The 24,486-nt window shown below is 59.7% G+C and overlaps 3 protein-coding genes across 4 annotated transcripts in view; 1 reads left to right on the plus strand and 2 right to left on the minus strand.

Moving 5' to 3' along the window:
• Nucleotides 1-272: 272 nt before the first annotated feature.
• EMC10 (ER membrane protein complex subunit 10) lies at nucleotides 273-6,434 on the minus strand. Of its 2 annotated transcripts, XM_012643120.1 has the most exons (8): nucleotides 6,241-6,434; nucleotides 5,250-5,322; nucleotides 4,509-4,618; nucleotides 3,403-3,507; nucleotides 2,883-3,064; nucleotides 2,632-2,725; nucleotides 1,655-1,741; nucleotides 273-1,456 (listed from the first exon to the last, which is right to left on the minus strand). In XM_012643120.1, the coding sequence occupies exons 1-7, from the start codon at nucleotides 6,349-6,351 to the stop codon at nucleotides 1,655-1,657; spliced, it is 762 nt and encodes a 253-aa protein (XP_012498574.1). In that variant the 5' UTR covers nucleotides 6,352-6,434; the 3' UTR covers nucleotides 273-1,456. The 2 variants fall into 2 exon arrangements, with proteins under 2 accessions (XP_012498574.1, XP_012498573.1); XM_012643119.1 differs by lacking the exon at nucleotides 1,655-1,741.
• A 252-nt stretch (nucleotides 6,435-6,686) lies between these two features.
• Nucleotides 6,687-11,408, plus strand: FAM71E1 (family with sequence similarity 71, member E1). Its single transcript, XM_012643143.1, has 5 exons — nucleotides 6,687-6,756; nucleotides 6,968-7,068; nucleotides 7,460-7,590; nucleotides 10,547-10,757; nucleotides 11,242-11,408. Exons 1-5 carry the CDS (start codon nucleotides 6,687-6,689, stop codon nucleotides 11,296-11,298), a joined length of 570 nt encoding a protein of 189 aa, XP_012498597.1. The 3' UTR covers nucleotides 11,299-11,408.
• A 542-nt stretch (nucleotides 11,409-11,950) lies between these two features.
• MYBPC2 (myosin binding protein C, fast type) overlaps nucleotides 11,951-24,486 on the minus strand; it is a 24,669-nt gene continuing 12,133 nt past the window's right edge. The window contains exons 11-26 of the mRNA XM_012643017.1: nucleotides 23,870-24,035; nucleotides 22,721-22,827; nucleotides 22,361-22,390; nucleotides 22,038-22,177; nucleotides 20,800-20,959; nucleotides 20,614-20,718; nucleotides 20,019-20,207; nucleotides 19,477-19,611; nucleotides 17,715-17,882; nucleotides 17,455-17,543; nucleotides 17,168-17,363; nucleotides 16,867-17,006; nucleotides 15,634-15,793; nucleotides 15,316-15,452; nucleotides 13,280-13,466; nucleotides 11,951-11,961 (exon numbers count right to left, since the gene is read on the minus strand). Coding sequence (XP_012498471.1) covers nucleotides 11,951-11,961; nucleotides 13,280-13,466; nucleotides 15,316-15,452; nucleotides 15,634-15,793; nucleotides 16,867-17,006; nucleotides 17,168-17,363; nucleotides 17,455-17,543; nucleotides 17,715-17,882; nucleotides 19,477-19,611; nucleotides 20,019-20,207; nucleotides 20,614-20,718; nucleotides 20,800-20,959; nucleotides 22,038-22,177; nucleotides 22,361-22,390; nucleotides 22,721-22,827; nucleotides 23,870-24,035 — 2,120 coding nt within the window. The remainder of the gene's footprint in view (nucleotides 11,962-13,279; nucleotides 13,467-15,315; nucleotides 15,453-15,633; nucleotides 15,794-16,866; nucleotides 17,007-17,167; nucleotides 17,364-17,454; nucleotides 17,544-17,714; nucleotides 17,883-19,476; nucleotides 19,612-20,018; nucleotides 20,208-20,613; nucleotides 20,719-20,799; nucleotides 20,960-22,037; nucleotides 22,178-22,360; nucleotides 22,391-22,720; nucleotides 22,828-23,869; nucleotides 24,036-24,486) is intronic.

Consider the following 24,486-nt stretch of genomic DNA (forward strand, 5'->3'; position numbering starts at 1 on the left):
TTGGGCCGGCATATAGACGCTAGGAGGGAGAACAAAAAGCAAATGCAAGTGCAGGAGGGAATGTGACCTTCCGCCACGCACCTACCTGCTCAGTTGAGCCATGTGAATGTATTACCTGTTCATAAAACCGTCTCCAATCTGCCAGAGTAATTCCACTTTTAGTCCCTCGTCCCAAGGAAACCATTCAGACTCACACCAAAGAGAGATTAGATGACAACATTCTCTGTGGTACTATTTATAACCATATAAAGCAGGAAGCAAGCGGAATGTCGCACATTTGGGGAACAGTTTAATAATAAACTGCCACACGACACAGCTGAGCGTTACATAGTGAGGACGACGACAAGGACAGCCATTTTCTTGTTTCTTAGGAACGTATGAAATGAACAGTGGATTTCAGTAAAGGCTGCACATCACGGCCGTCTCGAGCCAAAACTACAGTTGCATTTGGCTGTCGAAAGCTGTAACTTTTCAAAACGTTCACTTATTTCAATATGTTGTCAATGTTTTAAAATACACCTAAAAGGGAGGGCGATGAATCGCAGAGGCTGCGCTCAGGCCCCACTGAGAGTGGACGGCTGGAGAAGGGGACAGCGGGAAGGGGACAGCCGAGACAGGTTCTTGTGCAGCATGTGGCCCTTGACTTCACTGCATGTCGGTTTTGCTTTGCTTGTTTTTTACCTTAAACATTTTCCTTCCAGCCCAGAGGCCACCGGGCCTGGCGTCCTGAGGGCGGGACTCTATCTGCACCGGGAGGGGCGGGGGGAGGAGTCGAGCCAGGGCCCCTGGTGCCCTCGAGCGACACAGCGGAGAGCTGTGGCCCAGTCCAGTGTCAGACAAGCGAGGGGGCGCCCCGGGAGCCTGGACAGGGCCATCTATGTGGCCAGGGGCAGGAGGGTGAGACCACCCGGAACGAAGGCACGGAGGCTGGAGAGAACTCGGCATGTTCCCAGACTGCACGGGCTTGGGCGGGGGCGGGACACGAAGTTGGAGAGGCTGGAGCCGCCAGTGGCCCAGGAGGTGGGACGCTATCCTGAGGGCAAAGGGAAGCCTCTGGGGCCACAGCGGGGACATGGGGGAGGCAGGGCTGCAGCAGATACGGGTGCCCCTGCCCAAGGGCCCAGAATCCAGCCACTGCTCTGCCAATAGGAACACAGAGGCCCAGAGAGGGCAAGGGGCTCGTGCAGGCGGCATGCTGTCTCCTGGTGGGGCTGTCCTCCCCTCGCGGGACGGGCACACAGGAGGGGCTGGCAAATCCTTCTTGGGATGGCCAAGGACATGGGAGACTCTAGCAGGGAAGAAGGCTCTGGGCAACAGAGGATGGGCACTGACCAGCCCCAGCCCCTCACCGGCCACTGCCCCCACTGCCACCTCCACCCGCACCCCCGCCCTGGCCCCCGGCGTCCGGCGCTCCTGACATCATGAGGAACAGGACGACAGGAATGATGTACATCCACTGCAGACGACAGACAGACACACACAGAGACAGAGAGAGGAGATGAGCATGGGAGTCACCTGCCCTCAGGGGGAGGTAGAGCCAGCGTGAGGGGAGGCCGAGTGAGGGGAGGGGGCCCAGGTCCCCTACGTCACTACGGGCGGGGGAGGGCTGGTGGGTGCGGGAGGGGCGGAGGCGGGAGGGGGTCTCGGTCCTCACTCAGGCCTCCTGCGGCGGCGGCGCGGGCCCTGGGGCAGCAGGACGCAGGGCTGTGAGCAACACGGCCCCCCCCAGGATGAGGTGCCACTGAGGAGGGAGGGGGGCGCAGGTCAGGGCTGGCAGGGCAGGGCAGGCAAGGCCTCAGCCTCTCTGGGCCTCAGTTTCCCTGCAGCTGTTAGACTATGCTGACGTCAGGAGCACTGGGCCCTCCAGGCGTGGCGCTCAGCAGAGCCGGGCTCCGCGCCACAGGCTGCCAGCACCCTTCCCCCTCGGGCCACACCAGCCTCCGTGTGGCGCCCTGGCTTCCCCAGGGCCTGTGCCACAACCTAGCACCAGTCACCAGACGAGGGCAGACCGGAGGCTCGGGTGGAAGTGGCCTTCTCCAGAGAGCCGCCCCTCCAGCACCCCCAGGCCCCCTGCCTGGCCTCGGGCTCCGGCCGCATGGGCCCTTCCCTCCTGAGCTCCACGCCAGCCCTCCACGCACCCTGCTGCCCGCTGTGCCCTTCCCCAGGGCCACGTGCCTCGCAGCCACAACCTCCTGCAGGACCTGCCACTTCCCTCGTTCCTTTGGAACCTTTGTCCCACCCCTTCCTCTCCAGGCTGGCTTGGGCCTGCACCCCAGAGCTGGCCATTCCTCCACACCCTCCTCCTCCAAACAAGCCTCTTGTCTGTCCCAAGCAGGACTCTAACTGCTGTGCCCGTGCCGGCCCAGCACACCCGGCCCCAGGACCGCTTCCTCAAGCTGGCCGTGGCGGGGTGGGCGCGCCACAGCCCTCAGCCCGCGTCCAGGCCCAGGCTCAGCCCCGGTGCCAGAGGGACACACAGAGGCGCCGGGAGTTTAAGGGGCCCCATGCGCAGGAGGCCCAGAGGACAAGGAACGGAGAGGAGCCAGGTGGGGGACTCTGGACAGGGGCAGGGGGACCCGGCCCCAGGGGTCTGTCAGGAAGGGGTGGGGAGGCTGGGGGAGCCCCACTCACGTATTTGGCGAAAAAGGACTTCTGCTCCTGGGGGTTCTTGGCCTTCTGGGCCTGCTCCATCTCTAGGCGCTCGATGAAGGCCGCCGTCTCTGGGCTGGGCAAGCGGAGAGGAGAAGCGTGAGGGGCTGGAGTCCAGGGACCTGCAGACCCTGAGGCCACCAAGGATTGCAGGGGAAGGGGCCAGGGCCAGGGGCAGCCAGCAAGGACGCCCACAAAGGCAGAGGAACCCCCGATGCCCCACACGTCCTCACCCCGGGGCCGTGACCGGCGGCTGCAGGTGCACCGAGGTATTGAACAGCTCCAGGTCCACGTCCTCCACCTCGTGGCCCCGGCAGCCCCCGGGGTGCGTCACCACCGACACGCCCACCACGTTGCCGGCCACGTCCACGTGCAGGGTCAGCTGGTCCGAGAGGTGCGACTCCACCAGGGAGCACTGTGGGGAGGGGAGGGGTAAGGGGAGGGGGAGAGCAGGGGCTGCTGCCCAGGCCCCCGCTAGCCTCCTCCCCCCACCATGGGACCCCCAAAGCATCTTTCCAAACCTTTCCATGGCTCCCTGCCACCCTTGGACACAAGCCCAGCCTCCCCAGGGTCCTCGCATTAAAGCACCAACCCCCAGGCCCACCCCTCTGGACCAGGAGACCAGGGCAAGGTTGGGTCTGTGTCTTCCCAGCCTCTGCAGCCACCAGAACCTCGAGGGGCCGAGTGGTGGAAGCAGGGCTGAGGCAGGTGGCAGGGGCGAGGATGGGGGGCTGGTCCACGTCACCAACTCACCGCGGGGACAAAGGAAGAGACATAGCCACCAGCTTCTGGGCCATCAAGGGCCCCAGGCCGCCTCGGAACCCGGACACGGTACAGGCCATTCAGGGCTGCCACATCCTGCAGGGCGGGTAGGGGGTGCTGGTGCGAGGGACGGTGCCTGGCCCCTGCCAGGCTGTGACCCCCGCAGGCTGCAGCGAGGAAGGCCTTACCCAGTCTCACCCACTAGCAGCTCACTCCCTGCCTGGCTGCCCTGGGTCTGCCCGGGACTCTTCCCACTGGGCGGCCCAGCTGGTGGGTGAGGCCGTGAGCACCTGGGGCCAGCCCACCTCGGGGGAGAAGGACAGTAGAGCCCAGCCCAGTGATGGAGTGAGTCCTGAGGACACCCTCTCTACTTTGCAGGCACCTGTGACAGAATCACGTGGGACCGTGTAGAAAGGCTGGTCGGGCAAACCTCACTATGACGCCTTCTCTGGGGAAAGCGCCTGCAGGCACCCGGCTTTCAGAATAAATCCACGTTTCCCAGCCTCCCTTGCAGCGACCTCGGCCAACGGGGCAGAAGTGGAAATGGACTGTGCAACTTTGCAAATTGTCCCTAAAGCTGCTGCTCCCCCGCCCCTCCTTCTCCCCCTCCGTCCTGTGGCCCAGAGCCCTGGGGCCTCCCTGCGCCACCCCAGAGAGGCTCAAGCTGGGCCTGGGAGGAGCCCGGGCCCTTGAGGAGGCCACAAAGCAGGTGACAGAAGTGACTTCTTGTCTAACCACAGCTATTTTGAGGATCTCTTTCTCCTCACGAGCAAATCGTGTCCTAAGTGGTCATGAAACATCTCAGCTGACTCTGGAAGACGGGAGAAGCCAGCGGTGTGACCCCTGCAGGAAGAGGGTGTGCTAGGCAGAGGGAGCAGCATAGGAACAGGCCCTGAGGCCGGCACCTCACATTCTTGGCACTAAGGCCAGCCACAGCACCACTCGGCCTGGGGCAGTCATCGGGGGACAGAGAGTGAAGGCAGCAGGAGGCACTGGGCCCCACTTAGACCTAGGGGGTGGGCTGCAGGGAACCAGAGCAGGGCAGCTGGAGAGATAGCCAGACACCCCCACCCCCAGCCCTGGGGTCCCCACCTCACCCGGAGTCGGCCCCTCTCCTCCTCACTGAGCTGCCGCTGCGACAAGGACAAGGTGCCATCCTGCTGGTTCCAGAGCAGTGAGCCCCGCTTCCGGAAGTTGGCACTGTCATCTGTGGGGAGCCCGGGCTCAGAGACCAGCCCCAAATGCGCCCTTCAACCCAGGCAGGAGCCAGGAGACCTGGATTCAAATTTTGGTCTGGCCTCCGCCCAAGAGTGACCAGGTTCCTTCCCCAACCTGAGCCCCCATTTATACATCTGCAAACGGGATACCCCTACCATGTCCTGCCTTCTCACCCCACAAGGCAGCCTATGGCACATGCATGAACCCCAAAGCTCCCAAGTCCTGCCTCTGCCTTGCCAGGTGACCCAAGGACAGTCACATAATCTCCCTGAGCCTCAGTTTCCCCAGGGGCAAAATATGAAGGCTGTAGAGCTCAGGATCTCCCAACAGCCCGGCTGTGTCAGAATCCGCGGAGCTGTTCATGGAGCAGATGCCAGGGCCTGACTCTACAGGCCTAAAAAAGTCTGTTCTGAAATTATTATTGCTTCACTGACCATTCTGAAACTGGGATTTGTCTTACAGGTCTGGAGGCACTAAAGGCAGTGTTTTTCTTCTCCACGCCCCCTCTCATACACACCCCACGACGGGCAAAGCTGTTAGTATAGATAGCACCCAGACCCCGAGTCTTGACTTCACAGGGCACCAGGTAAGTGTCCAGAAAAGGACATTGCTGGACTCACCGATCTCAAACGAGTGCTCCAGCAGCAGTCCCACCGGGCCACAGCCCTCGCCCTCTCGGCCTTCTACTCCAGCCTGCAAGAGAGAAGGGCATAGGTGAGGACCACCCAAGCCCTCAGCAGGGCAGGACCCACAGATCCCAGGACAGACTGGCAGGCTGAGGGTGGAGTCTTATCTTCATATTCGTGTTCAATCACTGATGCCTTCCTGATTCAAGCACCAGAGGCAGGAAGAAAAAACCCAAAACACTTGACACCTGCCCCCATTCGCAAAGGAACCACCCATTTCATGAATATTCATAATGCGGGCTCTTCCATACCCAGAAAACCAGACTCTACAAACTCCTCTAACCTCCTTTCCAAGGCAACTATCCCCAGGTCACTTTCACACCCTGTACTATAAATAATAATAAGTTAAAACACACCCTCCCTCTCCCAGGGATTCATTTACAGGCTAAGATCCAAAACGCCTCGTTTTTACCTTAACACCCCAGCCTGAGTTCAGCCTCTATCAAGCACATTCAAGATCTCCAGCTAGCCAAACCTCTGCCGCCTCTGCAAAACCTATGCTCACCCTCACACCTTGGATCCTGTTTCCACATTAAAAGGTACGCGCAAGCTCAAGATCCCGCCCCCTCGTGCATTTTCAGGACAGAACTCCTCTCCAACCCCGCAAGCGCCCCTCGCCACGTCTTTTTCATTTTAACCGCCCCGACGTGCGATTCGCCAAGATGCCAGCCGAGCCCCGCCCCCTCATACATATTCACGAGAAAAGCCGTCAGAACTGTCCTCTGGTTTTCTCTCCCAGTCGCCGCGGCCTCTTGCCCGGCGGAGGCCCGTGCTGCGCGCGTGGCTGCAGCCTGGCTTTCCGCGGTTCTCTCCCCTCGTCCTTCTCGGCCCTGCGCAGCCTCGTTCCCACCTTAACCCACCTAAAGCCCCAAGACCCACGGCTTCCGTTGACCTCGGCCGCTGTACAGAGCTAATGAGGACTCACCCCCCGCGCAGTGGCCCCGGCCCGGCAGCCGCTGCCTCGGGCCCGACTAGGCGCCGCTACCGCCATCAGCAAGAGCAGAAGCAGCCGAGCTGCCCCGGCGCCGGCCGCCATAGCGGCCCCTTCCACCAGCCCAGGGGCCGGTGTGAGCCGAGAGCCGCGGAGCACGCCGGGAGGAACCGGACGCGTCCTGGCGACTGCGCGCGGGCGCCAGCTGCTTGCGCCTGCGCACTGCCGTCCATCCGCAGCCTGGCTAGTAATCAGCTGGGCGACGGCCGGGGTCCTCAGGGGCGGTCCCTCGGGTGACGTCACCACCACAGGCGTCTGCTTCTCGGTGACGTCATTCAGCCTGGTCCGCTGCGTTGTGATGTCACAGTGCCCGCAGCCCCGCCTTCTGTTTTCTCCGCCGGCTCCTCCCTACGTTCGGCTCTAGGGGCGGGGGCATTGCGATGAAGCGGAGGCATGAGCCTAGGCCGGCCCTCGGTGGAGCAGGTGAGGCGGTACCAGGTGGGATGGCAGGTGAGAGGCAGAGCCAGTCCAGGAGGGGTTGGACCTGGTGAGGGAATCAGTGAGGGGACCCTGTAAGGGATGGGGCCAGCAATTCGGAGACATCTGATACCCTTTTCCTCAACGCGGGACTACCCCGGCCCCTACCCGCTGCGGGAGTCAGGCCCGGCCTCCTGGGATAGACCCCCGAACTTCGCCCCTCTAGAACGCCCCCTGGTTCCAGCCTATCCCGCGGGCCGTCCCGGACGGCTCCAACGCCACCTCCAGAGCGGCGAGTTCGACCAGCTGCGGGACTTCCCCATCTTTGAGAGCAACTTCGTGCAGGTGTGGAGCCCCAGGACCCCAGAGTCTCGGCCTGACCCTTGGCCTCCTGACATGGGAAACCCCTGCTCTCCCTACTTCTGACCATTTCCCCATGATGTCCACCTCGTTGGATTCCTGACTTCCAGCTCCTGTGTGACCTCTGACCCCTCCACATACCTCCAGCCCTTTAGCTTCTCTGTGAATCCTGGACTCTGATTCCCTTGCCTCAGTTTCCCCCTGACTTCACACCCATGTGATTCTTGAGCTTTAATTCCAAGATATTTGGCCCCCAACCTGATTTTCAACTTACCTGGTTCATGACCTTTTACCCTGCCAAGATTCTTAACCTCTGATCCCTCCCCAATTCTGCCCCCCATCTATCCCGCCTCTAACCTCTGACCTATGGCCCCAGGTGACCCGCTTAGGAGAAGTTGCCAACAAGGTCACCGTGGGGGTGGCAGCCTCCAGTCCAGCCCTGGAACTCCCAGACCTATTGCTGCTGGCAGGCCCCACCAAGGAGAACGGACACCTGCAGCTCTTCGGGTGACTGCCCCCACCTCAGCCTAGACCTCCTCCTCCCTAAGCTCTGGGCATCCGGACCACCCCCAGGGCCAGGAGTTTGGGATGGCTGCCAGCCCTCTCTGGGCTAGGGTCCACCTGGGAGAACAAGGACAGTGCAACCCTCGGGGGCCAGAAAACAGGGACTAGACAGACATGAAGGGGACAGTCCTCAGCTATACCCCGGCAGGGGTCAGGAGAATGGCCACTTATGTAGTGTCTGCTGCATGCCAGGTGCACCCTGGGCCGTGCACATGCTTTCATCTCTGACCTCATATCCTCATGAGGTGCGCTCCCTAGCTCCATTCTCCAAAGAGGTAAACTGAGGCTCGGAGCAGGGAGCCAGTTGCCCAGGTTCACACAGTGGGTCAGGAATGGGCTGGAATTGGAACCTCGAGCTCCTCGTGATTGCCAATCTTAGGACTCTTGAGCCCCCACGCCTTGCTACACACTGCTGCTTTAGGTCTTAGTTTTTCATTGAAGAAGCAATGCAGACACACAGGGAAAACAAACAGTGCAAGGTATACCCTTCACCCATCCCAGACTCCTGCCCCCAACTCCAGCTGCAAACACTGAAACATTTACATGCTTATAGTATATTTCCAGAAACATTCTGCCAGCAGCTTTCACTTTTTTGACCACATCTCACAGTTAGTGAAAGAGAGAGAGGGAGAAAAGAGAAGGGAGAGGGAGTGAAGAAGGAAAGGAATGAAGAAGGATGAACTCACGTTGTCTCTATCACACACACACACAGGCCCACAATCCTTTGCAGTTCCGAAGTCCAAAAGGTTTTTTGTAACTCTGTGGCAGAATCCGCTTCAGATCTGAAAGTACTAGGGGCTACTTACAGCCTTCATTTATCTAGCGACCTCTGCCCCCAAGTTAAAAACCTTTCACGAAGCAGTATTCTGATTCCGGGATGGCGCACCGGGACGTTTCCTCTTCTACACTATTCCTTTTACTCTAAATGCTAATTGTTCCACCAGTTGACGTTACCACTCACTGATCACGACCTGCAGTTAGAAGAACACTAATGACTATGCTGAGTAGTGGCTTTGGCTCCCCGCCCCAAGCTTCAGCACCCTAAGCCCCCTCCCCAAACGAAGTGAAAACATTGTATTTGCTCTGCAGACCTGACCACAAGACTCATCCCCCAGCCCCTCACTTTTGTCTAACCAACTTGCAGCCCTGAGCTATTCTGAAGCAGTTTCCAACAGGCACACATGTGGGCCCGTCCTTTCTTTAAAAACAGCAGTGGACACAAGCTGTATGCCGCCTCTCTGCGGTGCCCACTCCATCATCAGCACTGTGTCCCTACACATCTGGGCGTGGGTACAACCAACAGACTTGTTTGGACATGCACAGTTGAGTGAGCTCTGGGGTCCTTCCTGGACATCAGGCTTGTGCCCAGCCTCTTGCTCTTAATATAGGAGGGGACGTCCTTGAACAAATATCTGCCTTCAGGTGGCCTGGGTTCAGATTGTGGTTTCACTCTTCACTGGCTTTGGCCAGGCTTCCCCTACCCCTGCCTATGCCTCAGTTTCCTCATTTGGAAAATGGAGAGAAGAGGAGAGCCCACCTCCCAGGGCTGTCGCGGGATAAACCGAGTAAATGTAAAGTGCTTGGAACAGCACCTGGCACAGAATAAGTGCTCCATAAACATCAGCTGTTATTCTTCCATTTGGGGGTCAATAATCAAGTCATCCGATAAGTGACACTGAGGTTGTCCAGTGTCTTGGGGTTACAACCAGTGTGGCAGGGGAACCCGTGTTGTGTAAGTTTGTGAACAGGTGAGAGGAAGTGTGTGCGATCCATTCCTAGAAGTAATATTGCTATGCCTGGGCTGAACACCTGCTGTGTGTCAGCTCCGGGTACCAGAGAAACAGCACTGGACAAAATTGGGCCCAAATTCCTGCCTCCAAGGAGCTCACTTTCTCTCGGAAGGCAGACAGAATAAATGGCAAGTCATCAGATCAGGAGAGGCCTATGGGGCCATATAGGACCAGGAAGGGCCATAAGGAAGTCTGCCAGGGTGGATGTGGTTGCAAATAGGCTGGGGGAGATCTCCCTGAGAAGGTACTTCCTGAGAAGGATGCGAGGGAGATGAAGGGGGTGGCGAGTCATGGGAGTGGCTGGAGAAGGTTTTTCAGGTTGTTCAGGGAACAGCTTGTGCAAAGGTCCTGGGGTAGGACTGAGCCTGGCGTGTTTATGGAACAGCAAGGAGGCCAGCGTGGCTGCAGGTGCAGGAGATGAGGCAGAGGGAACAAGGAGCAGGTCGCGCAGGGCCTTGGTGAGGGCTTTGCAGTTACTCCAGTGATCCGGGAGCTAGGGGCGGGAACAGAGCTGTCCAAGGTGCTAACCGCCGCCCCCTGGCGGCCTCGTGGGGCGCAGACTGTAGGAGCCAAGGGCTGAGGCCGTGAGCCCAGGGCGGAAATTAGTGGCTGGACCCAGTGGTGGCGGGAAGGGAGTGAGAAGTGGTTGGATTGTGGATACATTTTAAAGGTGGAGCCACCAGAATTTGGTGGCATGATTGGATGAGGGCGTGAGAACGTTGGATCAGGGGCGACGCCTAGATTTTTGACCGAGCAAGTGGGGGGAAGTAGCTAAGATGGGGACGTCGGAGAGTAGGTTGGGGGCGGGGCCAGGGGATCGGGAATTTGGTTTCGGACGCGTTATGCAGACGGTCGGATGGAATGTCCAGCAGGCAGCTGCGTATTCGAGTCTGGCGTTTAGGAGAGAGGACCAGTGGGAGAAAAAACGGCGGTGTGTGGCTGGAAGAAAGTTGAGGATGGACTTAAATTCAAAAGGCAATGAAAGCGAAAGGGATTCCTCTGGCTGGGGAGGGGCGGCGTGGCGGGGACGCCCGACCCCCAGCGCGCCAGGGGCCTGGAAGGCTGAGTCACGGGGGCAGCACCTGAGGCCGCCCCTTTCGTCCGCCCAGGCTGTTCCCCTTGCAGTTCGTCCAGCTCTTCATCCACGACGAGAGCCGCTGCCAGCTCAAGGTCAAGTTCCGCACCGGCCGCGCCTTCTACTTGCAGCTGCGGGCCCCGCCTGAGACCCGAGACCGCGAGTTCGGCCAGTGGGTGCGGCTGCTCTACCGCCTGCGCTTCCACGCGGCCCACGGAGCCGTGCCCTTCACGCAGGAGGACTCGGCGCCGGAGGACCTTGACGACGACGAGGAAGACGAGGAAGACGAGCTGGAGTGCGAGGAGGTGAGGGAGGAGGGGTGAGGAGTGGGGGACTCGGGGAGGGAGGCCGGGGACCTGGCTGCCTGTGTCTGAGAGTGGCCGAGACTGGCCCAGACTCCTGAGTCCTTAAGGGGTACGAAGCCTGTGGGTGGAAGACAGCAGGGTCTGCGGGGCCCCGGGGCCCTTAGCGGAGGTGGCCATGGTGTCCTAATTGGAAACGCACACCCGCCCACACCTTGGCCTGTTGAAGTGGGTTCTGAAGGGGTAGCGTCAGCCATGCCAGGCGTCCAGTTCCCTGTGAGGCCCCCGGGGAGCACAGGGGCGCTGGTCCTGGACGGTGGGGGCCCTGGAACCTGTGGGCCTCTTCCGTTTAAAATGCCCCCTCTGCCCCGCATTGCAGCTCGGCCTGCTGGTCACGCCTCTGAAACCAGCTCTCCCTTGCACCCAGCTCCACGCCATGGAAGCCAGGCTTGAGCCGCAGACCTCCGAACTCTGGGGACTCTGATTCTTCCCACACCTTTCGAGGTCACCAAAGGACTAGAGATCAAAGTACATTGCCTCAGGCCAGAGAGATGAATTATTCAAGTTAATAAAGATCGGCCACTTGAGAACCAACAACCAGGTCATGAGCAGTTCCGCCATTGTCACCAATTCAACATGGCTGCCTGGCAGTAGCTTTTCTGGTGTGGCCTCTTCCACCTGGTCTTCGGTTTACTCTGTCTTGCTCCTGGGGCCACCACTGAGACCTAGTGCCCACCACGCAGACGTGGCTGCCTCAGTGGAACGGCCTTCTCAGTCTGGCCTGGGGTTCCTCTTTGACCCGCTGTCTTTGCGACTGCAGCCGCCTGCGTCCTCCCTGCTCCCAGCAGCTAGTCCCAGAGCCGCCCCCCGGCCGTGGGCTCACCAGCCACACTTTGTAGTTGCCCCGCCCCCACTAAAGTAGCTGTTCCGAGATGGCCCCACTTTGGTCTGTTCGAATGTGACGGACGCCCCACGGGAGGAGGAAGGCGGAGCTACAGATTCAAGAAGGACAGACACGTGAGAGTCCGAGACAAGCCTGTTTTGTTCCCAGTGAGAACTCTGGAAAGAACACAGTCCCAGGAGGTGTGGGACTGGGGCTCGGACAGCAGCTGATCGTCTCGACGGCGGGAGAAGTTTCAGTGCGGCACTGTGGGGGCGATGAGAAAAGGGTGGGTGAGGCGGGCCCCGGGCACGCCTCTTCCTGAAGTCCTGCCCTCCCTGTCTTCTCCGCCTGCTGCGTCCATGTGCCTGTCCTTGGCCACCCAACCCAACCCAACCCAGTGCCCTGGTCACTGTCCCTGGGGCGCTCTGAGCAGCTGCTGGCTGTGAGCAGTCACTGGAATCCTGACATCGGGGTATTTCTGAACTGAGTCAATAGCGGATACAGGGGACAGAGTATTAGAAATTGCCTCAGTCTGGAAGGGCAGTGATCTAGAATGACAGGTTTGGAAAGTGTCCTCTCAGAGCCCTTGTTAAGGGTCCCCAGCCACTTCTGTCTGCTGCGCTGTCCTCAGGGCCGGGGAAGTCTGAGTGGTCAGAAGTCACGGGCGGGGAGGGACTCCGGAGGTCCATATTGGTGTCAGCCTGCTCTGGGGGACTTGTTAGCGGCCACCTCACTGAGCCTTGACTGGCTGACGTCTGAGGCACCGGAGCTTGAGGCAAAGGGGGCGAGGAAGTGGGCTCCAGGTGGAGGGAACAGCATGTGCTAAGTCCCAGCAGCAGGAGAAAGCATGGCCGGTTTGTCCAACAGCCAGCAGCTCAGTGTGGCTGGCACTCAGCACGCAGGGAAACGGGAGAACGTGAGGCAGGCGGGGCTGGGGCCGGAGCAGGACGGTGACCACCAGGCTGAGGGGCTCCGGGGGTACTGGGGAGCCCTGGGGGGGCTGGGAGCAGGGGAAGGGCAGGTCGGCTCTGGACACAGAGACCCCTCTAGGGCCATGTGTGGACAGACAGGAGCGGGGGACTAGAGGCAGGGGGCTGGGGAGGGGGCTGGGAAGGAGACCCAGGAGGAAAAGGATGAAGCTTGAGCTGGGGCCAGGGCCATGGGGCAGAGAGGAGGGGGCAGGGCAGGGAGAGGCAGGAGAAAGAAGGAAGGAGCTTGGGGACAGGCTGGGGAGGGGGCCTGTTTGGGGCTCCCACAGCCCCGGTCCTCTGCCGTTATCCCTGTCTGCTTCATCTGAGCACCTCCTCTACCCACGTGGGCCCAGGCGCACGAAAGGCCTTGGGGGCCATTTACCAAGGTCTTCTCCCCCATCGCCTCCCTCTTCTTTGTCCTTCAACTCCTTTGGAAAAGCCCTCTGGGTCTCCTCCTGCCCGGCTGGGTCAGGGGCTCCCCAGCCCAATCCCCCCAATGCCCCGTGCTGCCTTCCTTCCAGCACATGTCACTGCATCTGTCTTGTTTGGGTCCGGACCTGGCTTCCCAGTCATGGTAGCGGGCCCGGGGCCGACTCCTTTCTAGACCTCACCTCGGACGTCCAGCTTGCACTCGGCCAGCGCCTCGCCCAGCTCGTTGACGGCCCGGCAGGTGTAAGTCCCGGCGTCGAAGGGCGAGGGGCGGCGGATGTTCAGCGTCAGGACCCCCTGGTAGTTGGTCATCAGGAACTTGGGGTCTTCTCGGATTTCCATGTTGTTCTTCATCCAGGAAACCTTTGGCTGTTGAGGGGAGCGGGAGAGGAAGGCAACTCAGAGAGGGTCCCCTGGGCAATGGCAAAATGAGGCTCAGGAGGAAGATTTAGGTGCTAGGCTGTGCCACCTCCTTGCTGGATATCCTTGAACTAGTCATTTCTACTCTCTGACCCTCAGTCTCCTCTTCTGTGAAAGCAGGTTGATTGTCCCTACCTCACAATGTCATGGTGAGGGCTTCCCATTGGTCTCCCAATCGAGAGCTCACCCTCATAGCAGCCCACCAGGCCCTACACGATTTGGCCCCATTAGTCCTCTGCACTCACCTGCCCCCACCGCCCGGCCACACTGGCCGCCTCGCTGTTCCTCACAACAGACCAGACAGACTCCCACCTCGGGACCTTGGCACTGGCTGTTCCCTCTTCCAGTATTGCCCGTCCCTTCCTTTTTTACCAAACTAGCACCTGCCTCCCCTTCAGGTCTCAGCTCACACGTCCCTTCCTGGCCCCTAGACTGCGACAGGAACTCCTATTTTACACTCCCATACCTGCCTGCGTTTCTCTAGCACTCTTTGCTCCCTTTTTAGTTTTATTTGTACGACTTTAGGTTAATATTGGTCTCCCCCAACATACAAGAAACTTCTTGTTTGATTCACCTAGTGCATAGAAAGCCTCTGAAAATGTTTGGTGAAGGAAATGAAGCGAACAAATGAATGAGTGAATGAATGAATGATGTAAATAAGCCAGTGGAGTGAATGAATGAACTGAGTAAATGAATGGATTGGCAGATGAGTAAATGAGCAGAATGAACGAGTGGGGTTGTGGAGTTAGTGAGTAGACAGAGACGACTCCACAGTGTGTCTAAAGGCGCTGAAGCTAAAAACCCGGAGTCTAGAGCAGCAGTCGGCAAACTGTTCCCATAGAGGGCCAGTTAGTAAATATTTCAGGCTTTGCAGCCCCTACAGTCTCTGTTGCAACTATTCAACTCTGCCTCCAAAATGTAAACAGATGTGTGTGGCCCGTGTTCCAATAAAACTTTACTGAGGCCGGGCGCGGTGGCTCACGCCTGTAATCCTAGCTCTCTGGGAGGCCGAGGCGGGCGGATTGTTTGAGCTCAGCAGTTCGAGACTAGCCCGAGCAAGAGCGAGACCCCGCCTCTACTAAAAATAGAAGGAAATTAATCAGACAACTAAAAATATATAGAAAAAATTAGCCGGGCATGGTGGCACATGCCTGTAGTCCCAGCTACTCGGGAGGCTGAGGCAGGAGGATCGCTTGAGCCCAGGAGTTTGAGGTTGCTGTGAGCTAGGATGATGCCACGGCACTCACTCTAGCCAGGGCAACAGAGTGAGACTCTGTCTCAAAAGAAAAAAACTTCATTGAGAGAAACAGGTGGTAGGTGGAGTTGGCCTGTGGGCCATAGTTTGCCAACCCCTGTTCTAGATGAGCCACTCGAGCTCAAGGTTGCAAGCGTCCGTATTCCCAAACAGCAGTCTGGAAACCGGGATGGAGCGGGAAGACCCTGGGAGCCGTGGAGGTTTAGACTGCCCCTGGCCCCCGGAGGGATTGGCGTTTGTCCTTGGACAGGGCAAGAGAGACCGAATGGCCCTCTCCTCAGGCTGCCGGGATCAGCTGTCGCCTGGCCCACGTTAGGCAAAGGAAAAGACAGGAAGACAGGGGCCGATTGTCGGAGACTTGGGCTCTGGCCAGAGGGGGAGAGAGACAGGAAGTGGGTTAAAAGTGAGCAAATGCCATGAAACAGAGGAGCACTCAGGGAAGAAAAGCCGGTGTGCCGGGGAGCGGGGGCTCCACCCTGTGGGAGACTCCCACCAGGGGCCCACATGTGACGCACACGCGGATCTGGGCCCCGCCCCAGGCACCTTTGGATGGCCTCTGACGGCGCAGTTGAGAGCCGCGGTGTACCCAGCCACTACCACGCGGTCTATGAGAGGCGTCAGGAACTTGGGAGGCATCCGGAAGTCATGCTCCTGGTACTCGAATGGCTTTAAGGTGATTCCTGGAGAGGGGAGATACATCTGTGAGGTGACTGATCTGGACTGTCCCCCAGCCCCAACCAGGGAGTGAACCCTGACCACCTCTCCCCCGTGGCCAGGGGGTCGGGCCACAGGCGTCCAGGTGGGACCCCAGCCAGGAGGGCAGTGGGGGTGGGATTGGGCCCTGCGGGGAGGGGGCAGCACCTGTCTTGAGGATGCGGGCCGTGTTCTTGGAGACACCAGAGGAGTCGCTGAGCCCACAGATGTTCTCGGTGAAGACACGGAAATAGTATTCGTTGCCTATGATGAGCTCAGGCACAGTACAGGAAGTGTGCCGGTTGCGTTCGTAGACGTTGAACCACTCCTGGTGTGAGGACAGGGAGGGACGGGGCGAGGCGGGGACACAAGGGGAGCACGCACAAGTGGACACAGACACGAGAAGGGCCAGGGGTTAGAGAAGTGCATCCAAGCGTTCAGAGAACCCGTCACTCCTAGCAGCACTGTTCGAAATCGCCAGCAGGTGGAGCGACTCCAGCGCCCGGCGGATGGGCGGATAAAACGTGGTCCATCCAGACGAAGAAGGAGCGAGGCACTGACTCGGGACAGCACGGATGGCCCGGGAGACATTACGCTAGCGAAAGAAGCCAGGCACGCGGTGGAGGCCGCTCTCCGTATGGAATGTCCGGAGTCAGAACATCCACAGTCGGAAAGCCGACCGGTGGTTGCCAGGGGCTGGGTCCGGGAGGACAGGAGGTGGCCGCTAATGGTGTGGGGTTTCCTTTCGCGGTGATGAAAACGCTTTGGAAGTCGACAGAGTGGCTGTCGCACAACACTGTGAATGTGCTAAACGCTGCGGAATTTTTCACTTTAAAATGACTAATGGTGGGCCGGCGCGGGGGCTCACGCCTGTAATCCCAGCACTCTGGGAGCCGAGGCGGGAGGATCGCTTGAGCTCAGGAGTTCGAGACCAGCCTGAGCAAGAGCGACACCCCGTCTCTACTATAAATAGAAAGAAATTAGCTGGGCAACTAAAAATAATATGGAAAAAATTATCCAGTCATGGTGGCACATGCCTGCCGTCCCAGCTACCCGGGAGGCTGAGGCAGGAGGATCGCTTGAGCCCAGGAGTGTGAGGTGGCTGTGAGCTAGGCTGACGCCACGGCACTCCAGCCCAGGCAACAGAGCGAGACTCTATCTCAAAAATAAATAAATAAATAAAATAAAATGACTAATGGTTAATTTTGTTGTGTAAAGTTTACCTCAATAAAAAAAAAGAGAAAGAAAACCCATCATGCACAAATCTCAGCTAAAAGGCCCAAGCCCACTCTCTGGGCCTCGGTCTCCCCACCTGTGCGATGGGAACATCCGCTCCCGCTCTGCCGCCCTGGCCGGCTTTGCCCCATCGTCCCCACCGCCAGCCCCTCTTCCCTCACTCACCATCGTCTTCTTGTCGGCCTTCTGGACCAAGTAGCCCGTGATCTCACTGTTGCCGTCATCTCTGGGGGGCTGCCACTCCACCAGCGCGTTGGTGCCCCACACCTCCTTCACCCTCACGTTCACCGGCGGCCCTGCCTTTTCTGGAGGGGGGGTGTTGTAGGCCAGCCCGAGGGTCCCCGGATGCCGCCTGCCCCAGCCCAATCGCTCTCCCTCAGGGCTCCCCCATCTCTCCTCCCCTCACCTCCTCCCCGCCTCTCATCTCATCTCCTCCCTCCGCCCCCTCCCCGCCCAGGACACGCACCCACGACCCGGATGTGGATGGTGGCCGTGTCCTGCATGTTCTCGATCTGCACTTTCAGCTCATACTCCCCGGAGTCCGAGCGGGCCGCCTGGCGCACGAAGAATACGGTGTCGAAGTCGCTGGTCCGCACGTTCACGCGGGAGGTGTCCACGGGGGCCCCGCCCTTCGTCCACACCACCTGGGGCCGCGGCCTTCCCTGGGGGCAGACAGCAGGGGTGAGGCCGGTGGGGCAGAGGAGGCTTGCTGTGGATGAGCGTTGCCCCGACCCCTGATCCCAGCTCCCGTACCTGGAAGGGGATGACAAGGTTGAGAGCTTCTCCCACTTTGCGGACGTAAGTCTGGCGGAGATGGCGGGGCAGACGGATCTTGGGTGGCTCTGAGGGCACAAACACGGCGGGGGCTCAGCACTGGGCTGGGGGGCCATTCGCGGGACAAGAGACAAGGGCGATGAGGTTTTCTGGGGCCTACTGAATACAGGGAAAGGGCAGGCCGGATGACTCCTACCCGGCCTTGGGAAGAGCGGGGTCAGGGGACAGGGGTCACTCGCCTGCAATCTCCCGGATGGTGACCGGCTGGGCCAGGGTGGCCGGCTCGCTACGCCCCGCGATGTTGACCCCGACAACCCGGAAGAGGATTCTTGCTCCCGTGGGGAGATTCTTGACGGTGAAGCCACACCGCTCCGTGGGCTCGGTGTTAGCCGGGATCCATTCCTCGGCTAGAGGGAAGAGCTGGTGGATCCCGCCGCCTTTCCCCCGGCGCCCCGCACCCCCCGGCTCACTGTCCCCGGTGACTCAGGCCCCACCGCTATGAACACTGAGTACATCCTCAGCAGCTGTAGCAGAGCGGCCCACATTGGTTAAGCATTTATGACGGCCAGGCTGGAAGGGTGGCACATGTGTCAGCTCGTTAATTCTTGCCTCAACTTCAAGTTATCCCCATTTTAAGGATGAGGAAATTGAGGCCCAGAGAGGTTAAGAAACTTGCCAAGGTCACACAGCTCAGATGTGCTGGACTAGGAAGTTAAACCCAGACCTGTCTGACTCCAGAACACTCTTAAGCTCTGCCAAGGTTGCACAGAGGGACAGGGATGGTGGCTCTGTCCGAGGGCACAGCAGGAGGCAAGCGCCCAGGCACGTCCAGGAGGGTGCGTCGAGAGTGGCTGTCAGAGCTCAGCAGCTTGCCTGCCCTTCGTTACGTGACTTTCTGTCTGGGTTCACGGCCATGGGCTGGTGAACCAACGTGGGTCAGCCCAGCAATCAGAGTGGGCTCTACGGTTCTGGAGCGCGAGGCTCCTCGGGGTATGGGGAGGGTCGGCCAGGGAGGGTCGGCGGGGAGAGCACTGGGACGGGGAAGAGGGAGGAGCCGACCAGGGCTCAGCCACCCATCGACTCCATGAACCGTCGGACGCAGCCGTCACTGCACCCTGCCAAGATGGGAACCGTCTTCGCCATCTTTCCATGAAGATACCGAGGCCCTGACGCTTGCCCGAGGCCACACGGCGAGCAAGTGTAGGGCGGGACCCGGGATATGGCGTCGAGGTGATCCCGTCTGTCCTCCCAGGGAGATGACCGCGCTGGAGACACCCCCATAGCCACGTGCCAGGCCAGGCACACGGCGCCCAGCGAATGTGTGTATCTCTGGAGGGTGGCGGGGGATGGATAGGCAGGTGGGAAGACATTTGCAAGTTAGACGGACAGGTGGCTGGGTGGTCACACAGGTGGGTGGAAGAAGGAAGGAAGCAAAGATGGTGGTCAAGAGACAGACCGGATGAAAACAGTGCTATAGGAGGGATGGGTAGTTGCATGATCCGCTAGACTCCCGGATGAACAGACGGAGGGATGGTGGGATGGTGGGTAGGCAAGGAGATGGCAGGCGGCGGGGGGCGGGGGGGAAGATGGAGAAATACAGGAAAAAGGAAGGAGGGAGATATGGATGGATGGATGGATGGATGGGTGTTAAGAGGGATGGATGAGAGGCGGTTGGATGGGCAAAGGAACAGAAGGCAGGAAGAGGCACACAGACAGCAGATAAATGGCGGATGGGAGGACGGATGGATGGATGGATGAAAAGTCATAGCTGTAGGGAGGATGGATGCAGGGAAGGGAGGGAGGGAGAGAGGACAAGCTGGTCACTGGGGGTCTGGCTGGACCCATCCCATCCCGGGGACTTGCGCCAGCACAGCCACGACATGCAGGCAGCCCGCCGCGCCAGGTCTCTCTCCCTGCACCGCCCGAGTTCGGTTCCCCGGACAGGATGTCCAGTGGTGCTGCGTTGGCCGCCACCCGCCCCAGCCCGCCAGGGTCACTCACAGCCTTCCAGGCAGTACTCCACCAGGTACCCGTCGATGCCGCCGGCCCCGATCCTATTGGGAGGCCTCCACTTGAGGGTGGTGGTGGTGTCTGTCACGTCCTCCACCACCAGGTGCAGGGGTTCGCTCGTGGGGGCTGCAGGGGCCAGGCAGAGGACACGGGGGGAATTAGGGGGTCAGGAGCAGGAAGGGGCAGGGGTCAGAGGTAGTGTCACTGGTCAGGAAAGGGATCAGTATGGTGGGCCAAGGTCGACGACCCAGGAAATGTCACCAAGGGTCATTAAAGCAACTCAATAGCAACAGAGGACAGGGCAGGTGTTAGCCTGGCGGGCCAGAGGTCAGTGGTGGATGTATCGGGTCAGGGGACCGGATGATGGGTGGGGCTGGGGCCAGTGTGCTGGGGTGTTGGATGGGAGGGATCAAAAGTCAGTGGTCTGTGGGGTCAAAGGCCAGGGTGTAGGGTCAGAGGTCAATGACGGGCAGAGTGTGGGTCAGAGGCTGATGGGGGTGGATGGGTCAGAGTGAGGGGTCTGGGGGTGTTACCGATAGGCATAAAGGGCTTGGTGTTCATGCTGGGCTGGGACACTCCGATGGCATTGACAGCGAAGACCCGCATCTCATAGAGGATGCCCTCGATCATCTTGGTGGACTCATAGGTCGTCTCCTTAAACACCTCAAAGTTCAGCTTCATCCAGCGCTGAGAGCCCTTCTTCTTGCGCTCCAGGAGGTACCCTGGAGGCCCCCAGGCAGGGAGGAGTGGAGGTCACGGGAGGGCATGGGGCCACAGGTCAGCTGGGGCACTGAGGGTCGCACCTGAAGGATCACGTGACCCCGAGAGGTCTGGGGCCATGAATCTTGGGTTTGATCTCAGGGGCCACAGAGCACTCAGAGGCTATCAGTCCTGGGGTCAGGAATCGAGAGGGGTCACATGTCATGGGTCAGGGGCCACAGAAAACCCCAGGCTATTGGGGAGCAGAGGAGGATAGAGCAAGACCCAAGGGATGGTGAGGTGTCAGCGATGGAAAACGGGGTGTCAGAGGGAGGTCACTGAGGTGCTAACAGCTCTGGGAGGTCAAGGAGAAAGTCAGAGGGCCGTGAGGGTCGGAGGTCATGAGGACAGAGGGCCACAGGCACTCACCGGTGACCGGCTGCCCCCCGTCGTACTTGGGTGGCTCCCAGACAAGGATGGCCCAATCCTCTCCCACTGAGGTGACGCGCACGGCCTCAGGGGGGTCTGGGACATCTGTGGGCCGATGGAAACCGTCAGCCGGGCCCTCGTGGCCTCGGGCCCCCTTGCTCCGTCACCTCAGCCCTCTCTGCTCACCCACAACCCGCAGGAAGATGGTGGCCACGTCCTCGCCGACGGGGTTGGTGACCTTGATGGTGTACTGGCCCTCGTCCGCCCGCTCCGCACTCTCGATCACGAAGCTGCTGCACCCCACTCGCTTCTCGACGCGGGTCCTGCCCTCGGTGGCCGAGAATACCTGGACACCACCACCACATGGCTTAGCCTGCCTCCGCCACTCCCCTGGCCCAGGCCCCGCAGTGGCTCCCCATCGCCACACGACACACGTGCCCCGGACTCAGCCCAAGAGGCCCTTTCGGGTCTACCACAAGCCTCGTTGTTCCTCTCCGCTGCCCTCCTTGCCCTCCAAACACGAGCCTTTATTAAACACACTGCACTGTCTCGTCCCTGCGATTTTGCAGGGCTGTCCCTGTGCGTGCAATGCTGAGCTCTTACGCATCCTTCAGGGCCCACCCAAAAGCTGCCGCTTTCAGGAAGCATTCCTGGCTTGGATGCCCCCAGCAGGAAGTGATGGCTCCATCCCCCAGATTCTCACAGCTTCTGAACCTCCCTCTATCTCAGCCCCGAGCGCCCTAGACTGTGACCGTGGGCAGGTGTCTGCCTCTCCCGAGGCTGCTGCGGGGCAGGAGCTGCATCTGACTCAGGGCTGCGTCCTGGGAGCTTATACCCAGCCTGGCACGGGGGGAACCTTGGGGACGCCTGCCGAGTGAGTGCATGAGAGACTGACTCAAGTTTGTGCATTTCACAGAAGAGGAAGCTGAAGCGTCCCAGGGTCTGTAACATACAAGGTTAAAATACTTGTTGGATCGCTGGATGGTGGGTGGATATGGGAATATACAGAGAGACGGGCAGATGCATTTCTGGATGGGTAGATAACTGGATTGCTTGCTGGATAAACGGACAAATGGATTAATCAGTGGATGAGTGGATGGCTGAGTGAATTAGTCAATTAGCTGATGAATGAAAAGATGCATGGATGAACGGATGAGTTGCCAGATGGCTGGAAGGCTAGATTGGTCAATCGGCTGATTAATTAACTGACGGATGGGGGATGGAACACCCACCGTGTGCTAGGCCCGTACCTGTGGCCGACAAATATAATCTCCAGTCTTCAAAACAACCTTATAAAGAAGGAATCATCATCCTCATTTTATAGAGGATGAAATTGCGGCTCAGAGAGGGCAAGCAACTTGCCTAAAGTCACCCAGCAGCACGGAGGGGAAGAGGAACTCGGCAGAGGGGAAGCCCCAGCCTACCTTATCTCCCTTCAGCCAGGTGGCAACGGGAGGGGGCTCCCCTGTGATGGCCACGTCCATCCTCAGCTTGTTTCCAGCCACAACCACAATCGAATTCTCTGAGGTCTTCCCCGAGCAGTCCAGGCGGATCTTTGGTGGCTCTGGTGGCACAGAACGGTGACTGGGGAACTGAGGGGTGTGGGCAGCGGGGCCTTCCCAACCCCCACTAGAGGATCTCCCAGGGAGCTGGGTTCCAACGCCAATAGAGACCCCAGGGTCCGGGCCCGCAGCCCTTCCTGCCCGCGCCCCAGGGGCCCCAGCTCCCAGACAGCCCCGTGGCTCACCTTGCTGGGGTGTGTACTCCACTTTGATTTCTGGAAGGCAAAGGAAACTGGACAGTTAGGTCTATACCCAGCAGGCCCGTCACAGCCCAGAGGCAGAGGCGAGGGCTGGTGGCGTCCCCAGGAACTAGGGTGCCGCGGGCAAGGCTCAGGCCCATGAACCACCCCTGACCCCTCGTGGACGCTCCGGCGTGCACAACGCCCTCCCTCCATTTTCCGCCTCCACCCAGGAGCTCGACAGACGCTTGCTGTCATCCTCCGTGTACAATCAGGGAAACTTAATCCTGAAGGGGGGCGCCCAGGGCCCTGGGCCTGGGAGGGCGGGTGCTACAGCGCACGGCGGGGACGAAGGGGCGTTTTCACCTAGGAAGTTGAGCTTGGCAGAGAGTGACAGGGCGTAGCCATCAGGCACGAATGTGTAGTCGCCCTCATCCTCGGGCCGGACGTCATCGATCACCAGCTTGTGGAACCTAAGGGGTCGGGCAGCAGGGTGGGGGTCAGCCCAAGTAGCCCTGGGGCCACCACAGAGCCGGACTGCCCCCATCTGCTTCCCTTAATGCCACCTCGAGAAGCACACTCCTCAATGCGATCTATTCATACATGCCCACCATTTTTATTCCGGGCTTTGGAATGCTATGGCCTATGTTCGGATCCCACTTAGTAGCTGTGTGACCTTGGGCAAGTTACTTAACCTCTCCGTGCCTCCATTTCTCATCTACAAAACATGGGTTATGATACCAATCTACATCAAGATCGTGGTAAAGCATCTGGAAAGTACCCGGCACACAGTAAGTGCCCTGTGAGCGTCAGGATGCGTCATCATCCTCATTGACACACGAGCGGCACGATCCTTCCAAGAACACAGGGAGGGCTCTCGTCCCCCCAGGAGCGACGGCCTGGAAACCACGAGGATTCTGCATGTCCCGGTGGCTCCTCGCACTCCGCAGATAGCCGATTATTTATCTTGGGTGCCCATGTGCCGCCTGTTGAATTCCAGCCTCTTGTTTTTCTGGCTGGGCCCCCGTGTAGACTGTTGACGATATGGCCGGAGCTGTTCCCCTCCCTGTGTCTGCGCCCGTGTAGTGAGACCCTACGGCGCCCCCGCTCCTCCACCGAGGCCTGGCGTCTGTTCCCCAGCCCTTGATTCCGGGCTGGCCTGTGACTTTGCCCAGTAGAATACGGCGGAAGTGACACTGGGACTGTTCCCAGCCTAGGCCACAGCGACCGTGTTCACTGCCAGCCTGCTGGAGGACGAGCTGCCAGACAGACCAGCCCAGGCATCCCAGCCGAGGTCCTGCCAGAGCCCAGGCGCGGGCAGCAGGGCCAACGTTCGGCCGACCGCAGAGGCACGAGGGAGGCCGTCCTCGCCCACCCAGCCCTGAACAACCCGCAGACTCAAATCAGGCCTTGTTTTTTGAGACCACTAAGTCTGGTGGCGCTTTGTCACGCAGCTATAGCTAACTGATACACACACGCCACCAGCCCCCGCCACCTCCACAGCCCACTCCTCACCTCCCCACGTGGGAGATGGTGATCCTCTTGCTGGGCCGCACCTCGATCCCGTTCTTGTACCACTTGCCCGTCACCTTCTCGTCAGACACCTCGCACTTGAACACGGCCTGTTCCGCGGCCTTCACCGTCAGGTCAGCGATGTCCTGCAGGACCTCCAGCTGTTTCTCTGGGCGGGGAGGGAAGGAGATGGGGCCGTCACTACTCCGGTCGGTCCACAAGTGCTTGTGAGCACCCACCGCGTGCCAGGTGCTGTTCTGGGCACTGGCAACACGGCCGTGGACAACCCAGAAACATCCCACTGGCCTTGGAGAGCTGATGCTCTAGCGGGGAGGCAGTGAAGAGGAAAGTCAACAAGACGGAGCAAGGGGGCCTGAGGGAGGAGGGAGAACCCATGGGAGGATGCCGAGGAGCCTCCCAGGACCAGCGAGCAGCTGTGCAAAGACCCTGGGGCACGGCAGGCTTGCTGGAACCAAGAGCCACAGGAGGTGACTCATGCCTGTAATCCTAGCACTCTGGGAGGCTGAGGCAGGAGGATCGCTCGAGGTCAGGAGTTCAAGACCAGCCTCAGCAAGCTCAAGAACCCATCTCTACTAAAAATAGAAAGAAATTAGCTGGAC

Source organism: Propithecus coquereli, unplaced genomic scaffold, assembly GCF_000956105.1.
Source record: "Propithecus coquereli isolate 6110/MARCELLA unplaced genomic scaffold, Pcoq_1.0 Scaffold193, whole genome shotgun sequence".
Taxonomy (NCBI): domain Eukaryota; kingdom Metazoa; phylum Chordata; class Mammalia; order Primates; family Indriidae; genus Propithecus; species Propithecus coquereli.